This window comes from Prinia subflava, chromosome Z, assembly GCF_021018805.1.
Source record: "Prinia subflava isolate CZ2003 ecotype Zambia chromosome Z, Cam_Psub_1.2, whole genome shotgun sequence".
NCBI classification, from domain to species: Eukaryota; Metazoa; Chordata; class Aves; order Passeriformes; family Cisticolidae; genus Prinia; species Prinia subflava.
Genome location: NC_086283.1, coordinates 92,836,152 through 92,848,436, shown reverse-complemented (window position 1 = coordinate 92,848,436; position 12,285 = coordinate 92,836,152). Strand labels below are relative to the sequence as shown.

Here is a 12,285-nt window from a genome sequence, read left to right as displayed (position 1 = left end):
GCAAACATATGGGAATAGGAATAACAGTTCTTTACTAGGAATATTAAAAATACAAGTGCAGTAGTACAAAACAACCCCAAGAAAACAAACAAAAATCCTAGAAACCCTTAGTCAGAATACAGCCTGACACCCAGGGTGTTGGAAGCAGTCCAAATAAATCCTCCTGGAGTAACAGATGTGGTTCTGTTGGAATAGAGATGATCCTGTAGAGGGGTCCAGTGGCAGTGAGATGAGTCCAGTCTTCCTCTGAGAATCCAGTGGAAAACAGGCTGCTCTGCTGTTCTGATCTCAGGTTTTATCCAGGTAGGAATGCTTGGCTCCTCCCACTGGGTGGAGCATCTCACAATGGGATGATATAATTTTATCAGTCATGTAGTGAGCCTCCATGGCCCATTAACAGAAGATACCTCCCTGGAGGGAGGATGGGTTGTGGAAGAGATAAGGAACTTTGTTCCCCTTGGTTTTAACAGCTGGCACATTAACAGAAAGACACCTGCCCCCTCCCCCCTGGAGTAATGAGATAAAGAAAAACACCTCTTCAACCCCTTTCAACAGATTGGGAATAGAATACCTGCTTTTGGTTATATCTTGCATTGCAACCCAAGACAATTACAAATGACATTTTGTTAGCCTACAGTATTTATCGAACCATTGGTTCCCAACATGTGGTCATCAGTGTGAACAGTAAGATCCAACTGCTTTGTGAAGCTGTATCTCTGCAATATTTTCAATTAAAAATTCATCACAGACCTCATCATGAAACCTGGTAATGTAAGCACTTGGGCAACCTCTATCATAAACAGCCAAGAGTTAATAAATGGAAAGATAGACAAATATAAAAAGCCTCATAAACAAGATTTAAAAGGGGGATGGTAGGCTAACAGAAGTGGAACAGAAATTGTAATAAAGTTTAACATATGTAATTTGATATTAGAAAGAAAAAAAAATAAAGGGCAAAGTACAGAAAAGAGAGGAAAACTATCTCTAAAAAAGTATTTTTACAGACTGCAGTAGTAGGAACATAGTCACAGCTCCAGAAACTTTTGCTTTAGGAACTTTAGGGTTGTTACAATAAGATGTTGACAGCAAAATATCATTAAAGCAAAAATGCAAAATTTGTGGGCTTTACATTCTTTTTCAGAAATAGTCTGCTCTCATGAGAAATACACAAAACAAGGAGATTTGTTAAACAGGGTTTCAACACAGAATATGCCACAAATATTCTCTTATTTCATAGTTGTCAAACAGCAGTTTACGATACCATCTTTGCCATCAAAAGGGGAATATAATATGGAATAGCAGCCAGTAAAGTTTATGTAGCTAAAACACTAAAGCAAATCAGCACTACAAATAGGGACCAAACAATATGCTATATGTATTTCACTACTATAACTGTATTTATTATGATATTGTGATGTAAGGGTTTGTGCCAGTTTCAAATTAGGAGAAAAGCAGACCATATATAGTGCCCCAAACTATTCTCAGTAATACAGAGAAAAAACCTAGGCTTTCCTATCACATATTAAAAATATGACAGAAGCATTGTTTTCAAAATATTAGCAAGAATTTTTAACAGATATATTTGAACTACTTTTTCTTACACAGGAAAAAACCATTTAGAAATTACTTGAAAAGGTAACTATGTTCAAATTCCTAGTTTATAATTTCTGCTTCGTGATACGGTCAATGCACAGCCCTGCAGCTAAAGTACCTAGCTGCTAAACTATTTCTCAGATCTATTACCTCATGAAACTAAAAATATAAGAAGTCCTGTAACTATGAATGCACCATTAGTCACAGCGATGTTTCACTCTCCAGAAATTTCTTTTTTTGGAAGGTAAAATATTTAGAACACTATTGTTCCACAGTTCTCTCACCTGTGGAGACTCCTTGCTCCCTATTTCAAAAATGAACCAACATCTCTAACACCAGAAGGAGTATTACTGCACCAATTCCAGACCCAAGGCTGCCTGCCTTGGAGCAGGTTTAACTCAGAGCAGCTATCACAGCAGTCTGGCTTACAAAAATGATAGAACAAAAGACACAACCCCTCCCATCTTCAAGTATCACAATAAGTGGTAATTTCAACAATAAAAGTTGTTTGCATACAGTTGGTATAAGTCAGAAGCAATTAAAATGAGGTTAGTCCAAACTTAGATGGAACAACTGTTGTAGTATCAGTTCCATGGCTCTACATAAGTAGCTAGATTTGGGAGGGAAAGGAAAAATTTAAAAAATGAAAAAACAAACCCACATTTACCATGTGGGTTTACATTCGTACTTCCCTGAATAGGTTTAATGATAAATTTAACTAAACTTCTTTCTTTCATGGGTGTATTATAGCCCTTACAATCTCTATAGTCTCAGTGGCAAGTGTGAAAGAGGGGTGGAGAAAATTAGTTGAAAAGCTGTGTGTTGTGTAGGAGCTTGTTTCAGTGACTTACACTGAAAGTCAGCATCAGCTGACAAGCTTCCCTAGGTCATCTCAACACACAGCCAGTCAGAACAACTGTTCACAGGCCAGGACGTTCCAGAAGATCTCAGTGACCAAATGGCTGGAGATGCCAACGTATCTTCACAGATCTGAACTTGACACAGTCACTCCTGATGCAAGTCAAGTATCTGCCTCTATGGGTGTAATTTTGAATCTTCTGCAACAATGTCTCCTCTCATTCCTAGCTGATAATCAGCAACTACTAATAGAAATGCTGGACAAGTCACGTATGTGTGTGCATGCATCTGCATATACAGATCAGTAGTCAAACTTGTTTCTAAACTCTTTACAAACTCTTCAGCATGAAAGACACTGTGAGACATTTCTCTGCTTTCTCTTATGGAAAAAGACATAGCTGCAACACCCTGTAACATTAGCACTGTAAAATTGATTTTCCTGTTTTGATGAATCCACTGGCAGCTGGATTTAAAACTCACATTTTACTATCAATTACCATGAAAAAAACCCCTTATGTTAATTAAAAATCCATAGCAGTAGTTTAAGAATTTGTTTAATTGAAGAGGCTTTTCAATAGTTATGGTTATCTCAAAGAACCTATGTATATCATCTTAAAGAATTCACACAAAGAAAGTGTGTGAAAGAAAGACTAAAGAATAATGGAGTTTCTATTTCCACTTACTTTACTTTTTTGTAAGTGTTAGATATCTAGTCAGTGTATTTTCATCAGTTAAGCAAGGAACATACTAAATTCTCCCTCACAAGTGACAGATTACTCCACAGATGAGTCCACTATAAATAAATTATGGTAGTTTCATTACATCAACTGCAAATTTAAAGACATTTCATCTCACCTCAATGGTGGGTGGATCTTCTCTCTTTTTTCTTATCCATGCTGAAAAAAAATAAAAATCACATGGATTATTTCAAAGACCACAAACAGTATTAAAACTCAAAATTATTATGAATTTGTTACAGAAAGCAGGTATTTATGAAAAAATTACAATAGAATTCACCACAACCAGGCAAACCTGCCATTTCCCAAAAGGTAGGCACAAGATGATGTTTTCTGTTTCAATACTCAAGTCTTCAGAGAAGGGAGGGATGGGGGATGGTGTCACCTCTGTGTGGAGACCTTGGGCACAATTTATGTATCACCTTGGCTGTCAAAACAGGGCTTAAAATGCAGGGTTATGGCACAGACTTATTGCTGAGCTTGCAATAGAGTTGAGATACACCCTAAGAAAATGACAAGCTGACTGATGGAAATTAAGAACAGTCCTAGACCACTCTGGAGAAAAAGGATTCCTGTACATCCTTCAGACATTCTTAAAGCTGAAAACCTTTTCATGTTACTACCAGGTAGAATTCCTTTATGGGCATGAAAGGTACAGCCCCAGACCTGACTGAGGCACTACAGAGCCTGGACTGAAGCTCATCGTGTAGCTCTGTGGGATTTTACCCACCCCCAGGAGGGGTGGGTACTGAGACTGGGGAAGGGTCCCTCCATCTCAGTCAATCCATGCTGGAAAAGACAGCAGAGGAATGGAGGAATAAAAGCAGTGACAGTGATGACAGTTGTCCTGTGGCTCAGGACTTCTGAACAAGATCCATGGACATTTGCCCACTCCCACTGCTGCCAGCTGGGACTGTCAGGAGGCAGCAATCCAGACACCCCATCACAGACACAGGTCTCACTTTGCACAGTCAATGAGTGAAGAGAGAGAGCTCCAACTATTACAGCCATTGTTCAGAGGAATGACCTAACACCATTTTTTAGAAATACCACTACTGTTGCATTTTTACATGCCTTTTTAATCTGCACAATTGGTAGGTTCTTGCTTGGATACTTCAAAGACATTTGTTTTTTCTGCCCATATTTTTCAAATTAATTAGCAGCAGAATGCAAGCAGCCAGTAAGAAACAGAATGACAAAAATAAGGAAAGCCACTTCCAAATGCTGAGATGCTGCAAAATGTTATTTCGTATGTTTGTTTTGATAATTAAGATTTTTGTTACTATGCTTGAAAATTATAGCAAAATAACATTTTGCTATAATCCACTCAAATTCCTGACCTCACCTGTTGCCATCTATAAAGTTTCAAGAATGCTTTGAGAAGTAATTATTCCATACTTTAATTTTCTAATGCCATCTGTGCTGTATTTCAGGGGGAACCAGGGAATGATTTAGACAAGCCTAAGACACTAAAACCTGCACAGAGTCATAACTTCATTTCACTTCTGAAAATGCAATTACACAGAAGATGAAACACTAATAACATGGCTTCAGCAGCAGTATGCAACTGGTTTCAGGGAGAATAGCTTCCATTTAACATATGAACAAAGGAAGACTATATGGTAGAACAGCTTGGAATTTAGTCAGGATGGCAAGGCAAATAGCTTTGGTTAACAGTAAAGTTTAATGGTAAAATACCTGTAAAGTTATGAAGCAAGGTAATACTTTTGGTTCTTGTCTATCAGATGCCACTTCCTGAAGATATGTACTTTTAAATGTCTTTCTCAAACTACTTTTCTTAAAAGCAGTCCCTGTCATCTCTTCTCAGCGGTCCTAAGAAAAATTGATCCAAATCTGTCATTGTGGAGAAGTGACAGAGCTACAAATAGTCAACATCACCCTTTCTGCAGGTTTCATACCAGTAGAAAGAAAAGAAGTCCATTAAGGTAATTCAAATACAACTAAGTAACTTTCTATTAAATCTACAGAACTACAGAACTTTTTGCATATACCTGTAGCACTTACAAACACTTAAATTTTTCAAGGATCTCAAACTCTAAAATCTGGCAAAATGAAAGACTAAACTGAGACTGTCACTTCTCAGCTGGTAGCCTTGCATACATGCTGTAAAAACACCAACCATGCCATTGAAGAAAATCTTACCACACAGGCCTTTCCTCCTGACAGAAGTTACCTTTGTCCATACTTAGCAACAGTTTCAGAATACTGCAATACTTGGCAATATCATTCAGAAAAAACCAAAAAGTGGCAGAGATTTCAGATATAGCAAAGTATTGAATACTAGACACTAATCAATAAAAGATACAGCTGGAGAAGAAAAAGGCAAAAATACTTGTTCAAAATGTCTCATAAAAAGTAAAGCTTTAAACCATCAAAATTTAACAAAATATCATCTTCTACCTTGCCATGCCTTGCTTCTGACCTGTGGAAGGATAGTACCACTGTTTTCAATCCCACAGCTCCCAGCTTGCAAAAACTGATTTACTTCTTTTGAAATTGCCAGTATTTTCTTAAAACACCAGCTGCATTTTAGTTTCAGATGATTGTAATAACTGATACCCTAAAGAAAAAAAAAATACTCCAAAACTTAAGCTGCAGTTAGACAGTATTACTGAAATATAAACACTATAATAGATTTTCTTTCAAGAGCACCTGTGACTTTTAGCAGTTATTTGACTAATGATTTTCAGATTAATGGAATACTTCTAGTAAACAATTTTATCATTTAATGATCTACTTTGTTTACGAAGCTGTAAACAAAATAATGAAGGGTAACACAATCACATCTGTCCTGTGAACAGAGGCTGTGAAGTAAGGACCACTAAATAATACATTTTCATTCATTAACTGAACTCACTACCAACACTCAAAAGCAAACCTTAAACCTTAATTTAGGCATATTTTTGATATCAAACTTTCCATAACAGAACCATATCCATTTAAATACATAACAATGCACACAGTTTTAACACTGTGATCTTTTTCTTTCCAGTTATAACAACACTTGAATACATGGCTTTATTGGAGCTATTAATCATCCTTTTTTCTAATAAATGTCAGGAGTACAAATCTTTTTCAGCTTAACAGTACATAAAACTTGTTGGCACAAAGACCAATACCATTTTCTGAATTACAACAAGTAAATTAATATAGGAGGAATATAGTTTGAAAATCAACTAAAGTCTTTTTACAACCATATGATGAAGTTAGTTAAACATTATCATATTCCTCTGTGCAAATCCACTTCTCAAATATTCTTCATTTGCTCAAGATGCAATACAAGTTTAAAAGCAAAGAAAACAACATCTGATTTCAATATATTTTAGCACACTGCAGTTTAGCAGTAATAGTTATAATTAATATATATAATTAATAGCAGTAATAGTTTAGTAATAGTTTTATCAGTCTTACAAAAGATATACATTTTACTAATAATTCACTTAAACACTCCTTAATCTTTGGGGATAAGAATGGGAAGATTCTAATGTATTTAAACTCTCACAGTTTTTATCTGGTTCTCTTTGAGACAGGAAGATTTTTAAAATCCTTTCAAGTCTTTGATTTTTAAGTTATCAATAAAATTTTGAGCACCCAATACACTGTTCAAAAAAAGCACCAACACCTCATAACTCAAGTGTAAGAGAAATTCATGGTAGCAAAGCGAGAATGAAGGTGCACAAAAATATAACCAATTTCCTAGTGAGTCAGCACTAAGTTTAACAAAATTCAAGTAAACAATATGTTGAAGTTTATATATTTTGCATTCTCTTTGGAAAATATATCTGTATATACAGATGAAAAAAGAAAAAGGTCTTGCACCTTTATTTAAGATCTGCATTACACCTTTGGTGAGTGCACTTTTAAATTACTGAACAGCTTTATACTGTTCAGTAATTTAATTAAATTAAATTCATAGTCAAATATTTGTTGATGAAAACAAGGTAGGTAGGTGCTTTATTACATTTTATTTGAACAGCATATGCACACATACATATATACTTAATTAGAAGTTGACTATAGCAATGTCCAGCTGGTTTACAGCTGGACGTAATGAGTCTGATCATAATAGACCCGATTCAGCTGACCTGGCTTGTTCTAGAACTCCCTAGGGGAACAAAGACCTCAGTCAATCCCATCTAAGCCATGGATGCAGACACACCACTGGCCAGAGATCTGGGTGGTGCAGAGATCCCCATCAATTGACTTTCCAAGCCTGGGAAATTCAAACTGGCTATAAAAAGAAGCTTGGAACAATAAATTGGTTACCTGTTGCTCAGAACTCAGGAGTTACTGTATAGTGCATCTGTCTCCAACCCACGACCCTCGCCTTACAGTTCACAGTTATAGCTGGGAAAAACTTTTACGTGACATTCCCATTCCCCAAGCTAACAAAATAAAATGCCTTCACCATTGTCAGCCAAGACGTTTTAAATCTGGCAGAGAAGGTACCATATATGTACTGAGTACAGCCAAAACATTCTCCGTGACCCACAAAGCTTTGGCAAAAAGAATCACCACCTCCATGTAAAAATGCTGCTTCTAATTTTATCTGGATGCACTCATTTTTATTCCACCTTTGTCTAAAAAGAATTTTGCAAGTAAGCTGGACATTTCTAACCTTCAGATATTTGCATTCTTTCATCAGCACTCATTTGCATTCTTATTAGCATGCATGAAATTTTCATTGAACTTTAAGGCTCCTACTGGCAGATAACACACTGCAATGACCATAAAAGTGAACATGCAAACTAAGACTCCCATTAATCACTAAATGTTACCAAGAAAAAGAAAAGAGAGATTAGGAGTAGATGTCAATAAAATGCTGCATGAAGCATGCCATCTCCTGAATCTCTGTCGTATGTAAAACTACAGATTTTCTCTCCTGAGCACTAATGACATGTCTTGAGGAGGTAACTTGCACATTCTTAAGTAGTTGAACATTTAGAACTAAAATACAGAAACGTTATCTGTTGTGCGCATCCATATCTCCTACGGAAAAGTAGGCACTCACACTTTGAAGTAAAATAAAAGAGACTTCACCTGAACAGAAACAGGTAATATTTGTATTATACATATGGATTGCATTCTAAATTTAAAACTATAGTACAATAGTAAATACACTTTTGGATTTTCAAAATTAAAATTAATTGAATTTTATGTGTACAAAGAGCTAAAACTAAGGATAACACAAGGGATTCTGTTTTAGTTTTACAAAAGCCTTAATGGACATTTCAGAACTTTTAATAAAATTCACAGCTCTGAGAATGTAGATAATTCAATCCTGCAGAGCACTTAAAACTAACATCTTTAGGATAAAATTTTCAGACAAGTCCTTCAGGAGTAAACCCTTGGCCTTGTATTCAGTAAGCTCCCAGGACCAGTACACAAACACCCTCTCAAAGAGTCAAAGAAACATCTTTGCACAAGAAACAATCTTGCACAGATTGAGTCTGTGATGCTTCACAGCTTTCTACTTTGTCTCCTTTACCTTATTACATATTTAAAACTGGGCAAACACAGCACTAGAATCAGTTCCTTAGGTTACCAGCTGTCCAAGTTGAATGTCTTAGGTACAGAATGAGATTTAATTTGGTCTCTCTTCCAATTTCTCTACAGTCTGTTCCCACTCCTTATGCTATCCTTTGTCCCTAGTTTTGTCTAAATTCTTCTTAGACGAGTGATATCTATAGGTATTTCTAGGGATGGTATTTTATTAATTTTGGTCACAAGAGGTTTGTTTTCCTAATCATACAGTCAGTCATACAGTGGTGCAGGGTAACAAAGAAAGGGAAAGGGTGCTGGGATGATTGCTTTTAAATGAGGTAGCCACTAAGAATTGTCCACAGGTTAAAAAACCCTGAGTCCTGGCAGAACAAAGCCAGTACAGGTACAAGCAGCTCTCTACAGGTCCCAAGAAAAGTAGGAGATAAGGCAGCAGACTCTTCAGGACAGTCCTAAAAGTGAAAAGCCTGAGAAGGATAGGAAGCAGAGCCAGCCAAAACTTAAGCAGAGGCCATGGAAGTCAAAGTACATACACACAGTTTGGACAGGAGGCCCCTGGAGATGCGTGTGCCCAGCAGAGCCCAAGAGCAAAGAGAAAACTAAGTAAAGAAATATTAAATAGAATTCTAACCTTATCTTTTACTGTTCAGAGGAAACAGCAAGTATCTTAGAACTACTTCTGCAAAGTCTCAGGACACTTGCTGGAATGATCAGCATCCATAATAGCATGAATTATAATGAGAACACCCACAGAAAGAATGTACTGGGAAATTTTCAAGCATCTGGACAAAAGACACACAGTGAAAGTTCAGCACAGGTCCTGTGGGCCTGGGAAACTTCTAGACCAATCTTAAAGAGGAAAAAATAGGGACAGAAATGAAATGAGCATTTCAGCAAAGAGTGTCTAAAAATCTTGAATTAAATTGTTCTTGCTCAGATAACTGGCTTCTATAGTAATATTTGAACTATCCACACTTTCCATTCTTTTTTTTTTAATAATTCAGATTTATTTTTTTTTACAGGAAGCAAAAAAATAACTAGTGATGAACTGGAATTCAAAGCATCCTGCATCTCTCACACTCCACAATATGTAGCAAAGACATAATATATCTTTGAACAGCTTCTATACCCACAGCAGAGGTACCAGTTTTGGCTTTTTAAAATTCCACATCCGCAAAACCATTTGCAGAGGTTAGACTAGCATTGGACGAAAAAGTACAGGTTAGCCTCTTCTCCAGAATTTCCATCTTTATCTCTCAGAAGCATATACTACACACCCATTCTGCTCTCATAAATACACTGGGGGGGAAAAGCATGCATGCATCTCTTCTTTCTAGAGAAATTCAGTACTGTTGTGGTTGAGGAATTGTACTCCACAATTCACTTCTTCCACAGCAGCTCCCCAAACCAGACTGCTGCCCGCTTGCTCCCTCTCCCCTCCTCTTCCACTCTTCCCACTGAGGGTCACCAGGGAGGAGGATGGGAGGCACAGAAGGCAAAGATCACAGGGTGAGGTAACAATTTACTGCAAACAGCAATGAGATAAGAAAACAAACATATATTAATACTACTAATAAAACATACAAGAGAGAGGGTAATTTACATGCAAAATGCCCAAGGAGGATGGTGTGAGATGACCACAGCCATGTTTTTTCCCAATCTGAAGCTGCACCCTTTTTTCTCAGAAGCCAGAGTCCCCCTTCCCTACTCCCAACAATAACCTGGGGTGGCATTGTATAACATCTGGATGGGGATCTGGCCACACCCCATCAACCACACCCTCTCCTGGTGATTGCAAAAAATTAACTCCGTCCTTAGCGAAAATCAGGACAAGTACTTAAGAGGAAAAGACTATTACTCAATCTGCAAAGTGCAAATTCTCCTTTGTGAATTCCTTGTATTTGTTGACAATATCACATAGAGCAAACTTCACAGTTACGAAGATGATGAAGTTAAGAAATAAAACTGTAAATATATCTCATAAAAACAAGACTGCCCAGTTAATTGTTTCTTCTCTAAACAAATCTGAACAGGATGCCTTGATTTGAAAACCGTGTTTCAGATCTGGCAGCTGCAGCTTTTTAAGCAAGTCCATATGCCCATGAAAAGTACATGATACTTGACTTCAAGATTTGTCACACACCACCTCCCAAAAATCTGCAACCTTCCAGGCACCACACTGTCAAATCACACAGATTTGTGCTTAATTTCTCAAGAGAGATATAGCAGAGGCTACAAACCAATAGCATGAAGCAATGGGTTTTGTATGGCAATTTGGTTGAACATTGCAGTCTAAGATCATTTGTGAAAGGATGGTTAGCCCATACCCATCTGAGACAGTCTGACTGTGTTCCTGTTAATTCCAGCCAAGTGCAGACAGAGACTGAATGAGATTGTCCTGAATGAGAATTCACAGGAGAGCTGAGTTACCTGAAGCTTCATATACGCTTCTCAATGTCTGTGGTGCAGAGTTTGCATGACAGTCACAGAGAACTAAGATGAGTACTGATGGCTAGGGAACTTTTGGATGAGGAAAAAGACCTTCAGAAGGCTGGATAAATAGCATCCATCCATTCAAGCACCAGATGATTTAGTTAGGACAAGCCTACAGGTTGCTGCTCTTCTTCAGGAGACTGCTATCTTGGACTGACAAAGAACCAGAAACAACTAGAGCAAGACTTGTAACCCAATGTGGGTACTGCAGCAGTAGAAGACTGAATGTTGATACTGTGGTTTCACCAACAGTGTTGAAACACCTTTCAGAAGCTTTTAGCTCTTAGTACTAGCCTCAGTTGATCACACCAAAAATCCTAGGAATTAGTGTAATGACAATGATAAGGTAAAAACATTTTCTATTTCTCTACTGACTCCATGAAGGGATATAACGGGCCTGAAGTTTTCACTTTGCTCAGTATCATCTCCCTCAGAGAGGAGCATCAAGCATAAAGGAAAGGGAATGAGGTAAAGCAAGTATAGTAAGACATTTCCTCAAAACATGTTGTAGACTCAGTTCATTTGCAGCTCATTGACAAATTAAACCACAGTAGCATACTTTTAATCTCTTACTGAACTTATGCAAACTTCCAGCAATATTCAACAATGAGGAATTCCAGAGCTTAAACACATACTGCTTAAAATCTGTGTGCTTTAAACCTACCAACTTCTGGGGGATGCCTAGGTATTTTTCTCTTCAAAAAGCATGTTGAGTGACGGATAGCCTCTATGTACTATTTCAGGGATTCCTTGCTTATGCTGCAGAGTCCGGGATTTAACTCCACACTTGGCTCAAGCATCTACCAATCTCAAAGACCAACATATACTCCTTCTCTTGTTTCTCCCTTTCTCCAAGAGCTGATCTGCTAATCCTAAGGAAATGTGCTAACTTCCTGGAAATTTTATTATATCCTAAATTTTCAGACAAGAATTTAATCAGCAGCAGTTGGACAAAACGGTTAACTATTAACAGGTTCTCTAACTCTCTCCTAGACTGCACAAGTAAGAGTATAGGAAACTCAATACACCATAAAAAAGCAGCCCCATCACTATGCCACCAATAGGTAGGTCAACTGACCTA

At 37.3% G+C, this 12,285-nt stretch overlaps 1 protein-coding gene across 1 annotated transcript in view; it reads right to left on the bottom strand.

The window, feature by feature from the left end:
• NDUFAF2 (NADH:ubiquinone oxidoreductase complex assembly factor 2) overlaps window positions 1-12,285 on the bottom strand; it is a 61,248-nt gene that overhangs the window by 11,779 nt on the left and 37,184 nt on the right. The window contains exon 3 of the mRNA XM_063421945.1: window positions 3,307-3,347. Coding sequence (XP_063278015.1) covers window positions 3,307-3,347 — 41 coding nt within the window. The remainder of the gene's footprint in view (window positions 1-3,306; window positions 3,348-12,285) is intronic.